The following is a 13872-nucleotide window of genomic DNA, read 5'->3' on the forward strand; positions in this document are numbered from 1 at the left end:
ACATTCAACTTCTCCTACATCACGAAAAGAAGTTCATTAACTCAAGTCACATAGTGTATGCTTTTATTTGAAATAAATTATGTAAGAACATGAATCCATTCTAAAATGGACTTTAACGCAAGAGGCACAGCAACACATCACGTTGCTCTCTGCACCTGCATTTTACTGCCCTGGGGGGTCCTCTCCAGCAGGCATTGGCGCTGTGTGTCTCTTGCCCATCTCTCTCTCTGGCTTACTGCAACCCTGTTTTGCACATAAGCCCAAACCATTGTGTTTTGGTCCAACTTAGTACAGTACAGCAAAAATACTTCAAATGGCGAGCCAGAACATCCCAATAATTGTTTCTGGGTTTCCACGGCCACAATTCACCCCAAACTGTTATAGGATTAAGTTAAACAAGTCCATCATAGAATCTGAAATACAATGGGGGAAAGAATCCTCGTGTGCTTCCAACAACTAACTGAAGTGGAACTGCATTCAGGGTAAGCCGTGGGGCTCGTTGAACAATGTGGTTAACAAAACTCAGTTGAAACGTTTCAGGGCAAGACTCAAGATTTATTTCTGTGAACAGTAACTGCTCTGTGAGAATTTCAGAGAAGATGGAGGAGAGAGGAAAATAAATATGGAGGAGATGGTTTCAAAGACAGGTGGCCATATTCTATCATGACGTTTGCTTCCATGCAAATTCCACTCTCTAGTAATGTGGCAAAATGGGTATTTAATGGAAACCACACAAGGGCAGGAGGCAGTTTCCTCTTGGTGAAGGAGTATATGCAGAGGGAAGAAGCACCTCACTGGAGCAGCAGACCACAGACAGTGGCATTAACTTGAGAACACATGAAGAGGACTCCAGGAAATATAACAATGGAGGGGTGTGGGAGGGCTGTGAGGGGGTGGGGAAGGGGGATGCGGGAGGGGTGGGAGGAGGATATGGGAGGAGTGTAAAGAAGAATTGTGTAGGAGGGGGATGCGGGAGGGGTGTTGGAGGGGGATATAGGAGGGGGCATGGGGTGGGGGAAGTCACACCTTTCAAGTGGATGTGTCTTGGAACAGTTTTCCTCTCGTGTCCACCATCCATCAGAGATTCCCGAGGATTAAGAGAGGAGTTAGTTCATCCCTGGCGTTCCACAAAGACCCCAACTACTGCCTAACACACTGCACCTCTGGTGCCTGTCTAGCAGGGCTGAGTGAAATCCCACCCTTTCTGTGGGAAGACTCACAAAAAGATCTTTATGAAGGCTTACCTTAAACATTTTTGCGTCTCGAACACCTAAGTAGAAATGAACATTTTTGATGCCCAGCACACAGGAAAACCAACTGAGTCAAAATTTTTATAGAAAACAGACCACAAACATTTGGCCAGTGGCTTGTTAACATCACAGACACTAATCAGAGAGAATATAAAATAAATAAACGATAAATTACCTAACTTTAAAGATGGCAATGTGTGTCAAATTTCTTAGTCTGCATATCGATTAAGAAGAAGGTGCCATACAGTCTAGAAATTCATGACAAACACACTGGCAAAAACCATACACCATGAGAATAACAAGGCTCGAAGGGACGAGGCTGACAAAGACAACCCCGAGGGTGACCTTCTTAGACACCAGTAAGTAGATGCCTAAAGGTAAGGAGCTGAAGTAGAGCAAACCTAGCAGCCAAACCAACACGCGGATAGACGTCTGAAAGAGCAGGGATGTGCAGTTCCACACAGTCCAGTTGTGTGACACAGTGGTAACAGAGTCGAAGCTTGCGGGCCTGTAAAATTCTACCACAGGAGTGGAGCTCAGAGATGGGGAGCTCTCTCGCTGCACCTCCATGATGGTTATGACCAGGCAGTTGGAGGAAGCATGTGAAGGACTTACGAGAGATGCCAGCCTCTTGGGAGTCAGCAGCAGCTCAGTAGGGTTCTCTGGCAGGCACTTCTTGCCTCTGCCTCCACAAGTCAAGTTTACCAGGATGTTGTTGTCGTCCGGCAGGCTGCTGACTTCATCATCTGGCAGGCATGTCTCGAACCTGCAGAAAGGACAGACGATGACGCCTTGTGGGGAGTCCCCAAAGTCTATGATCTTGTAGAGGCATTTGGCACAAACCCGATGACAACACTCCAGCACTTTGGGTTTCCTCTGCTTCAGGTTGTACCGATTATAACAGATCTTACACTCAAGCTCGTCAGAGACCTGAGCCTCTGATGTGTCTTCTGGCGGCTGACTGGCCATCTTGAACCGTGCGTACTACCTCCAGCCAGAGGCCACTCGCTGACAACGGGTCGATTAAGGCGTCCCTCTGAACATCACCTCATCCGAATCAGGCGATGATGCAAAAAGGCAGGGCATGTAGCAACAGAAACCAGGAATCTTCCAGGCATTTTCAGCTTCTACATTCACTCTGTCGCAAACACACATTTACAAAGGCCACATGAGAGGTCTGCAAAGGAAAAAAGAGATTCTAATATAGTGAACAGTTCACTGAAGAGTGCTTCATGGAATGTTCTGAGCTTCAGTGGGTAGAAGCAATAGGTTTCAAGGTTAGAGCCCCAAAACAGGAAAGTGCTTAGCTTTCTCAGGCCATACATATGATAGTACAGGAGGAATGAAGACTCCTATTGGTGTAAACACATTCTCACACACCATCAAGGAGTATGAAGAGATAAGGAGATTTTTCTCTCGGAAACCTGTAGCAAGTTCTGGCCTCTTTGAAAACAGAACGGGACACGTATATGAAGTAGATAAATTTGTAATCAAATTCTACTCAATATAGGCTGATTAATTCAGATTATCAACAGTGTAAATGCCAGTTATCTAAATACCCTTACTAGTGCCTAGGGACACACAAAAGAAGGAAAATCTCAAGGATAAATTCCCTCAAGGAAGAATGAAGCCAATGACACCTGACAGCAAGTCTCTCAATGAAGAGAAGTAAACACACACAACACGTGCATAGTAACATTCCCAAGCATGAAGAATTGTGTGCAGGTGGCTATCACCTACTCGCCAACTTCACGTCATGTAAACTCTTTCTATAGTGAACAGAAAGCATAATACAGCCCACAGGACATCCTGCTGGCCCTCAGGTGCTTGTCACTGGCTTTAGCCAAAAAGGTCAGGGTTGATTCCATGTGTATGGTCAGTTCCCAATTATTAGCACCAATGAAGGGGGCAGCAGTATGGGATATCTTCATTACATCTGTATATGGCTTTGACATAGGTGACTTTTTTAGTAATAGATTTGTCTTAAATGATGTTTTGCTTGGGGAAATGTCAACATGTATTTGAGTTTCTTTTTTTTTTTTTTTTAAGATTGTATCTATTCATGAGAGATACAGAGAGAGAAGCAGAGACACAGGCAGAGGGAGAAGCAGGCTTCCTGTAGGGAGCCCGTTGTGGGACTCGATCCCAGGACCCCAGGATCATGCCCTGAGCTGAAGGTAGATGCTCAACCACTGAGCCACTCAGGTGTCCCTGTATTTGAATTTCTGAGCACACCCCCACACACTGTAGTGGAAGGCTGCCACAACAGTTCTAAGAGGTAGAGAACAGCTATGCTGGAATTAACTTTGCTATGGGTCATCCTGCTTAACAGGAAAGAGGTGGTGGGTGGCTCAACTTGAATATATTTGAAATTATGAGTAGTTGGCTGTGAATACATAATACCTTCCTTTTTGTCACTTCAGCTAATTTTTTAATTGACTTCATGTAATATAAGAATGCATAATAGGTATCAATTGCAAGACATTCTTGATGGGAAAAGGAGGTCAATCAATAAATAGAATCTCTCTTGTCAACAAAAACACATAGATAGGATTTTTTTTAAAAAAAGTTTATTGTATTTGAATGTTATGTATTTCAGAACTGCTATCATAAGCCGATTTCTGTATATTCACTCTTACTCACATACAGACACAGACACCAACTCTTCTATGCCTTTCCCTTCCATGTGCCTTTAATGTTTTCTTTACTCCTGAACCTGTTCATGAAACATGTGCCCATATGGTCACAAAATGTAACTGTATCTTGCCCACAATTCTACAAAGCTGGCTTCTTATTCTCCTGGTGGATGAACATCTATCCAGGAGGGGAGTCACCATTCCCAGTCCTTGCCACCCTTAGACAACGGGCTCTGGCCCTGGGCAGGTTATTGCAGGTCCACTTCTTGGACAGCTCCCACTCATCAGGCCTCCTGGCTGCCACACGCAGACCAAAAAGACCCATCTAAATGGAACATGTTCTGTACTCTTTGCAGCTACCCTCCCACTCAGTCTTAATGTCTTCAGGTGTACTGAAACTGACAGGAAGAGCAGAATTGACAGCAGTGATTCCCTCTACTGCCATCGAGAGGACTGGTGTATATGAAGGTGTTTGGAAAAGGAAGAGATGGTATGTAAACAGACAGACATAAAGACACCCAGAAAAGAGAGAGTAAAATATTCAGTGAAGATAAAGAAGCAAAATTATATCTGAAGGCATAGAAAGCTAGAATATGCATCTAAAAACACCAACAAATGGCTTATGTGTATGTGAAAATCCAACATTTGATGATCAGCTCATCATATTAGTACTTTCTGTACCCTATTTCCAGCCATCAGAAGAGGAGTGGGAATATTCTACACTGGGCCAGCCACAATTTCTAGTTTATAGTTCTTCGAACAAAAAATCACTTGTTTGACAATATTGAGCTATTACTTGAAACAAAGCTTTCCTTTTTCTCAGAAACACACTTTCAGACCTTTGAATATGTTAAGATAATGTATAACACATTATAATAAGGTCCATATTCATAAAACTTCACATAACATGCAAAGAAAATACTGGATGTTCACATATCCAATCAAAAAGACACCTACTTTGGGGTGTCTGGGTGGCTCAGTTAGTTAAGCATCTGAGTCTATTTCTGCTCAGGTTATGATCTCGGGGTCATGGGATGGAGCTCTGAGTCAGGCTACAGGCCCAGCAGGCAGTCTGCTGGAAATTCTCTCTCCCTCTCCATGCCCTTTCCCCTCCACGCTCTCTTCATGCCCCCCTCCATGCTCTCTTTCTCTCTCTCTAAAATAAGTAAATAAGTCTTAAAAAAAAAAAAAAAAGGTACCTACTTTAATTCTAAGACTAACTCTAACAAACCAGCTCCACTAGCTTGAAATACTTCAAGTCCTGCCACTGAGAAAGGCACTTCGGGGCAGGACTGGCTGACAGCCTTGAGCTCTGGTGCATCCCTGGAAATGCAGCCAGCACAAGTGTTTCTTCCTAGAAATGTCATAAAGCAGCATGGTGATTGTTCCTCTTGGGAAGGCGGGGTACCAACTGCTCGAGTTCTTAAAAAATAAATACTTCATCTGTCTCATTGTCACTCAAAGGTCCCTCTCAAAGGACTTGATTAATAACCTAAAATCTGTAACTTCATAGGGTTGCCACAAGTCAGAGTTATTTGGTCCTCTGAAAGCTAGGCGTTCCCATCCTGCCTTTGCTCTGGACAAAAGCGGTGGACAATGATTCTGATGCAGAGTAAGGAAGCAAGACCCAAAAGAGCACATACTCTATGATTCCATTTCTGGAAAATTCAAAAAACAGGCAAAACTAAGGTGTGTGGATACAAGTTTAGGTGGTGAAACTATGATGAAAAGCTAGGGAGTTATTCACATATAAGCTGGGATCGCTGCTGCCTTTGATGGGGTGGAACAAGCAGTCTGGGGAAGACACATGCTGATGGGCTGGGGCTGATGGACTGAAGGGCTGACAGCGCTCTGCTTCCTGACCTGGATGGTACTCAGGAGTGTTTGGTGTGTGATACACCACTGGGCAATATGGTTTTCTGTGTTACCTATCACAGTAAAAAATTTTAAAAGTGTTATCTATCACAGTTAAAAACAAAAAGAGAAGGGAAAGCAAGGGTTGAAGAGAGAAGGGGAGGGGAGGGAAAGGAAAAGACATCTCTGGCTAAATATTTTAGGCATTTTTTATAGCACAGATTTTTCTGTCAATAGGTATTTTGGATCAGCTTATCATCTTTTCCTCTACGGTCTGTAATTGCATTTATTTTTTTCACAAAATAGAAATGTCAATTATTTATCACCTAAATATCCAAGCACTACTGTAAGTCAATATTAAGATGGATAAAATCTCTAAGATGAGCGCATCTGGTGCATTCGTTGATGAGAGCAACCGTCTCAGCAGGCACAGGGGAAAGAATCTGGCACATTCAAATTGCCTCAAAAATAAATGCATGTGATTACCTGAGAGGACGGATGTGCTTACTAATGTTACTGTGGTAAACATTTTGCAATATATATGGGTATCATATAATGTTGTCCACCTTCAACTTACACAATGTTGTGAGTCAATAATGTTTCAGTAAAGCTGAGGAAAAATACAAAAGGGTTTCTTTTCTTAGAAAAATACATATTCTCATATATGAAGTAGATATTCCTTATTAATCTTTTATAAAATTTTTATTTATTTATGATAGTCATACACAGAGAGAGAGAGAGAGAGAGAGAGGCAGAGACATAGGCAGATGGAGAAGCAGGCTCCATGCACCGGGAGCCCGACATGGGATTCGATCCCGGGCCTCCAGGATCGCGCCCCAGGCCAAAGGCAGGCGCTAAACCGCTGCGCCACCCAGGGATCCCTCCTTATTAATCTTAATAGACATCAGTCCTTCTGTAAATCATCCGGGGGAAGGCTACATGCATAATCACCTATTATAAATCTTGATGATATTGGACAAATGTTTACTTTCCCTGCATGGGACTTACTGTTTGATTCAAAGCCACTTGCTCTACTGCTTAATTCTTTTGATATTAAAGATGCAAACTTGGTCCTATATTTGAAGCAAAGCCCATCATTGGACATCTGTTGTTTCTGTCCACCTAGGATCTTTCTTTCCTCCTTTAGACTGAATTGGTCTGCCTTCTGCCACCACTTCTCTGGGGAAGCGCTCCCCACTCACTCAAGTCCTGTGATCGTGCTTGCACTGTCACCCGCAGTACCTCCCTTCTCTCCAAAGGTGTGATTTGTGACCCAGGTCTGGCCTATCGCACTACTCCACCATTGCCCTGCTCACAGGGAATAGCCAGGGTGGGCAAGGTACCCAGACCAGAGTCAGTGCTCTTCCCTAGGACTTTTTTAGGTGAAGCCAGGGGAGAAGGAACACAGCAGGGGCCAAGGGAGGGAGCAATGACCAGAAAATAGATGTTTCAAGGAACTGTCTTGCCCTCAAGAGGGAGAACACAAGAGAATAAAGCTAAAAATAAAAAGAGAAACACAGGAAAGCAGAAAGCAGAGATACAGACAGAGGCAAAAGACAGACACCTGATGACAGCTCCACTGACCTAAATGATGGCTCCCATGAGCCAATAAATTCCTTTTTTCACTTATGCTAATTTTTTCGTTGGATTTCTGCTTCTTACTTACAGCCCAAAGAGCCCTGAACACAATTACCATGCTGTATTTGATTTGAGAATTTATGTTTTCAGATCTAGGTGCCTCCTTAGTTATACAGAAATTGTAAATAATAAGATCGAATAAACTTACTTATAAAATTCATTTATATGTGTATGTACATGCACATGTTTAAATTTAATAAATATGCAAACATCATAAATATCATTGTTTATTACTAGCATGTGTGTGTTCTTTTTTATTTTGTTAATTTCCCCTCTTCACCACCCCATAACCAGCCTCAGTGCTGCCCTTTTCCCCCCAGTAACACATATTAACTACTTGGTATGTTTCTTCCCTATATATTTCCATGTACACATATTTCTCCACTTACATATAATTACACAGATATAAGCACAATTTTTCCCTTGTGTTCTGACTCCTATGTAATACCCACTTTTCTGCATCTTGCTTTTCCCATCCAATAATGGCTCAAGAAAAGCTCTCAATTCAACTAGTAAGAGCCTTAAATTCAATTTAATAAATACATATTTCACCATTTGGATATACTGTAAGACAGCCAACCATTCCTCTCCTAGCAAACACTCATTTACCCCCATTCCTCCCAAAACAAACATTAAGGCACGACACAACCTTGAGATACACACCCATAAAACATATGGGTGTTTTTATTTCTGTAGGAGACAAGGAGTGGAACTCCTGAGTCAGATACTACCCCTGACATATGCTGCCAGAGTGCTCTCCAACAGGAGTGTAACACGGACTTTGACAGGAGGACTTTTTTCCCCCAACAGCAATAGATGTTAGCGGACTATATATTTGCCCATCTGAGGAATGTCAGACCATGATTTGGGTTTGACTACCTTTTATGTGTCGGCCTTCTGCATCTGCTCCTCTCTGAACTCCACCTTCTTCTTTTTTGCTTATTTTTCTATTGGATTGCTGGGCTTTTCTGGTCAATTTGTAAACGTTCATTGTTACGAGACATATCAAACTCTGTCCTCCGTATTGCACACACTCCCTCAAATTTTAGCATGTACTGGCTTTGCTTAGTATCTTTTGAAAAGCAGAATGTCTTACTCTTTGGACAGTCATAGGCTTATCCTTTCTCTTGTAGCCTCTAGATTGCCGATCTGAATTAATACTGTTCCTAATATTATGTGTGCGGTTATTTTCTTATAAAGTTTGTCTTGCTTTATTTTTAACTTGTTTTCAGTTTTACATACAGTATTAGATACAATCCTAATTTTATTTTCTTCCAAATTTGGACATTTATCTTTGGCAAGGAAATAACCCATTTCTTCTGGTTTTTCAAGTTCGTTGCCATAGCGTTGAATACAGTTATCTCTGTTGTCTGTTTTGATTCATTCCTGCCTCTCTGATTACATGTTTGCTCTCATTTCTGGTCTCATATTTTTTTTTATTATTTCTTAATCAAATACATAAATCTTTGTATCTATTTTGTTGTTTCAAAGAACTATTGTATGTATTTGTCCTTTACATTATTATTAACTTTGGCTTTTATCTTTATTATTCCTTCTAATTTATGTTAGTTTTGTCATTCTCTTTTTCTCACTTCATAATAAGAGTACACTTTGTCTTTATTCTTAAATAATGAAAACATCTAAAGGCTGTAAAATTTCCACTAGCTACAGCTTTCACTGTATTCCATGGCTTTTGCAATAAATTGTGCTCCTTTGATTGATTTCTAGATATCTTGCAGATTGACTTTTGTTTTTACCTTTGATGCTAAGGTTGTAAAGATGTTTTTAAGTTTCCAAATAGTAAAGGTTCTTTTTGCTATCTTCTGTTATTTATTTCTAATATTACTGGGTTATGATCAGAGAACAGGATCTATAAAAATCCCTTCTCCTTTCAATTTGCGAAGGTCTCCTTTGTAGTCAAATATATGATCAAGTTTTGTAAGTGATCCAGAAAACAAACATTCTGTATTGAAGGAATGTAAGGAGTCACATATCCATTGAATCCAATTTTTTTTATTTATTCAATTTCTACATCTTAGGGTTCTATAGAAGATTAACACAGGTTGAGACAAGCAAGAGATGTTTATTAAAGTATCTCATCATAACTATATTTGCATTTCTAATACTTTTGCTTTACAGATTTAGTGGCTATGTTATTCTGTATATACAAGTTTGTTTACCTCCCTCATTAACTACGCCTTTTAAAAGTATTATATAATGCCTTTCCTTAACCTATTTATGCCTTTAACTTAAATAGTACCTGTCCTCCTCATATTACTAATTCTTCTGACTCTGCCTTTGCCTGGGATCTTTGTCCATCTTTTTGCATTTATCTTCTATCACTGTTTCAAGTGTTTTTTATAAACACCAGATAACTGGGTTTTGCTTATTAACTCAGTCTAGTATTAAATGTTTCATGGGGAAAAAAAATCGGTTCATTTTTATTTAATGTTAAGACTGTTACATTTTAACTTATTCTTTCCTTCCCACTTGAGTTAACTGATTAATTTAGAAAAATTCCCTCTGCTATCATCTCCCCTCACCTTGTGGTGTTTATGATGAAGTTTTTGTTTAGGTGCTTTTTGTTTGATACTCTTTCTTGAGTATCAAGAAAGAGGTAGAAAATGGGGGATGGCATCTCTGATTCTAACAGAGCAGCAAATTTCTTATACCCTGACAGGGAGGTAGCAGCTTGAGTATGTATGTGGCTTTCAGGCTACTGATTTTTTTGTCTCCATGGTCTACAGAAGTTACTCTACCTGTGTCATTCATGAAAAATCTGGGGCTGGTCTGATACTTCTTAATGGTAGATAACCTGTTCTCTCTGCCTGGAAGCTTCTAAGATTTTGCGTTTTATTCTTAGGAGTAAAGCACTTTCCCAGTATCTACTGGGATGTCTTTTTTCATAAATCTTGGCTGGAGCTTGATGAGCCATTTAAATTTGTAGACTCAAGTCCTGACTTTTAAGCTCAGAAAATTTGTTTCTGATATTTATCTAATTATTGCCTTTCCTCCATCAATTCCTTTTCTCTTTTTGGCTTTCCTGTTACTCACATGTTATGTTTCCTAGCTCCCTTTTCTCTTGATTTCCATCCCTTTACATTTCTGGCTCTGTGCTTTTAGATTCTTCCACTTGACTGACCAGGCTACTAATCAAGTCTCAGGAATGATCATCACCTCCTTTAATTCATTTTACTGAAAACACTTGATTGGAAAATCATGCATTTCATCTCTAGGAAGTCATTTTATCTTGCATTTAAATCCCCCTGTGTGCTCTTAACTATTTTTTGTCAGGTTGTCATCTGTCTCCAGCTACTGCTGTATTGCATTAATCCTGTGTCCTATCTGTTCTCATGGACTATCCTCTCTTTGGCTGTGATGACATTATTTCTCTTTGTCACATCACTGGGGCTCAGGTCTGACTGTTGGAGGATGCATGTGGCATCCAGGGCCCTGCCAAGGCACCTGATGAAAGGATTTTATGCTCCAGTCTCCTTACACTCTCCCAGCCTCCCAAACAGGGAAGACTCAGCTCAAGTGTTCATTTTCTCCTTGGTCTCTTATGGGAAACGTGAGCGCGCGCGCGCGCGCACACACACACACACACACACACACACACACACAGTCACACACATACAATGGGGTGAGTGACATTTTCAATCTTCTCCCCAGGAGTCCCTCAACCCCTGTAGATCAAGCTCTATATAGTATCCCATGCATTCTGATCCTCTCCTATGACCCATCGATGCCTGCCTTTATTACCAGCCCAGCCCAGTCCAAGAAGAAACCCCCCACCTGTTGTCTTTCACCCTTAACTTCCACACAGTTCAGGGCTTCACCTGTACTGAGTGCTCGGGCTGGCTCCAGGAATGGTCTGGGTCAGGAGAGGCAGAGTAGAATGGAAAATAGCACGAGAGTGAGCCATTTTACCTTGCTATCTCCCCAGAATCCTCACCAACTGTAATTCCCGGATTTCTTTTTCAAATACTTATCCAGATGGGAAATGTGGGAATTTGTGACAAAAGCTTAACTAGGGGGAGGAAGATGGCGGTCCTCATCATGTTTGGTGACTATTATGTAAAGATACTATCAAACTGATATTTATCTCTAAGTTCATAACTATTTTTGAAATTCACTTTTTAAAAAAATTCTCCTTTCTGCATATTCTTTTGTTTTCTTTCTTCTATACCCCTAGGAACACATGAACTGGACACCCAAGAGTACCAGAATCATTTTACTTTTTTTCTTGGCTATCTTGCCTAAATAAGACCTGTCAAGTTCTACTTTTTATATCAGAGAGTTGTACTAGCTAGCACATATCAGTTTTACCAAAAATCCACTAGATAAGAATTCTTCATATTTTTCTATTTTTTAATATTTTTCTATTTAAAAAAAATTCATATATACTTTTAGAAACTTAGACGGTTCGTGGTCTTCACTATTTGGGTCTTAGGCTATTTTGGGTCTTCTTACCCAGTTTTTCATGATATAACTCTATTTAAATTTTAAATTTATTAGTAAACCATTTTACCTAACTATCCTTTGCCCTTCCTGCATCATGTGTAGTAGATTGTTTGCACACAAATAGGACTATAATAATTCTCCACAGCCCTTTGCAGTGGGACTTTTCCTTCATCCCATCAACAGGTAGAAGAATCTGCTTCCCCACCCCTGAGATCTAAGTTGGCCTTGTGACTTGCTTTGACTAACAAAATAAGGTTGTCCCCTTGGAACCGTGGCATGGCTATGTGAAGAAGCCCAGGTTAGTCTCCCTGAAGACAACAAACCCAGACAAAAGCCAGCACCAATATCAACATCACTCATGTGAATGAGACCATCACAGAATAACCAGTCTCTTGGGGATACCTGGGTAGCTCAGGGGTTGAGCGTCTGCCTTCAGCTCAGGTCATCATCCTGGGGTCCTGGTATTGAGTCCTGCATCGGGCTTCCCGCAGGGAGCCTGCTTCTCCCTCTGCCTCTGTCTCTGCCTCTCTGTGTGTTTCTCATGAATAAATAAATAAAATCTTAAAAAAAAAAAAAAGAACAACCAGTCTCTGTTGAACTACCAGTGATTATAGCCATTTGAATGAATGATACCAAGACAAATCAGCCAAAGAATCATCCCTACTTAACCCAGTAGAATATACTGAATCCTGAGCAAGTAAAATGGCTGTTATATTAGCCACCATGTTTTGAAGTAGTTTGCTTTACAATAGATAACCAACATACCATGCTAAACTAGCCCTTTCTGACCTAATCCAAAACTAATCTCTGTCCAAAGAAATTATTTTCTTCATTTATCATGGCGATCATTCCTACCTAGAAGACTTGGACTTATTTACTTACTCTGAAGCTGCCTAACCCTACAGTTCTTGCAATTCTTGTTTGTGTTAAAAAAATCCTTGGTCATAAAACAGTTCACATATTTTTTTCTATATATAAACTCATAATTTTTATTATCATAGCTTCTGTTAATAGAATCTAAGAAGCTCAAAAATTTTTAGAAATATTACATAACCTTCATAACGGTGAAGGGCAATTATATATTCCCACTTAATAGATGGAAAAAAAGCTTACCTTCTATGGGCATTTACACAAGATGCCATAAGTCAGGACAAAGGGAACTCAAAAAACAAGCTTTACTGTGATACTATTTTTTACCCATCCGAGGCTCTGTCCTATATATCACTCTGCTGTCTGTATGAGTTAATTTTCTATATCTCAGGGGGAGGTCAGGTTCTTCCAAATTGTTTCTCACACAGGTTTCATTTAACCTGAATCATGCTCCCAGAGTCCATCAACCATTTTAATTTGGCACCAATAGGACAGGTTATATTTTTTCCCCTTATGAAACAGCAACACCTGCCAAGTTTCAACTCCCATTTCCTGGATCCTCCTCCCACCCTGGAAAATAAACATTATTAACATTGCTTTCTACATGATGAGTCAAGATATTTTAAAGGGCTCTCTAACAACAACAACAACAAAAGAAGATATAGACTAAAGGACCATTATTTCCATGATCCATGGTTTCTGTTTTTAGAACTGGTGCTAACAATTTGCTTCTGTCTTTAATTTCTTTCTTTTTTTTTTTATTTTTGCAAATGGACTGTCACTCTTCAAACACTGAAACGTTGTCATTTAATGAGCACTGCTTTTTATGACAGCCTACATTGTTTAATAATTCTATCCCCCAACATATAGGAGAGATTTGGGCACTAGAGCATCATACTTCTTTGTGAATGATCAAGGCAGAACATTGGTTTTGGAGATTTATTTAAGATTTATTTATTTGTTTGACAGAGAGCAGAGAGGGAGACAAACAGACTCCTCGCTGAGTACACGACTGATATGTGGCTTGATCCCAGGACTCTGCGAGTCAAGAGTTGGATACTTAACCGACTGAGTCACTCAGGTACCCCAAGAACATTGGTTTTTAAACTTAGCTACTGATATATGATACACACTTGCCATCTCTCTAATGACAAGTCTCT

The 13872-nt window shown here is 40.4% G+C and overlaps 1 protein-coding gene across 6 annotated transcripts in view; it reads right to left on the reverse strand.

Annotated features, from left to right (window-relative positions):
- Window positions 1–934: 934 nt before the first annotated feature.
- RNF182 (ring finger protein 182) overlaps window positions 935–13872 on the reverse strand; it is a 62972-nt gene continuing 50034 nt past the window's right edge. For all 6 annotated transcript variants that reach the window (XM_055321836.1, XM_055321835.1, XM_055321837.1 and 3 more), the window contains one exon: window positions 935–2427. In XM_055321836.1, the coding sequence (XP_055177811.1) occupies window positions 1476–2219 (744 nt within the window). In that variant the 5' untranslated portion in view covers window positions 2220–2427 and the 3' untranslated portion in view covers window positions 935–1475. The remainder of the gene's footprint in view (window positions 2428–13872) is intronic.

The sequence above is a fragment of the Nyctereutes procyonoides genome, unplaced genomic scaffold (genome assembly GCF_905146905.1).
Source record: "Nyctereutes procyonoides isolate TBG_1078 unplaced genomic scaffold, NYPRO_anot_genome, whole genome shotgun sequence".
Classification (NCBI taxonomy): domain Eukaryota; kingdom Metazoa; phylum Chordata; class Mammalia; order Carnivora; family Canidae; genus Nyctereutes; species Nyctereutes procyonoides.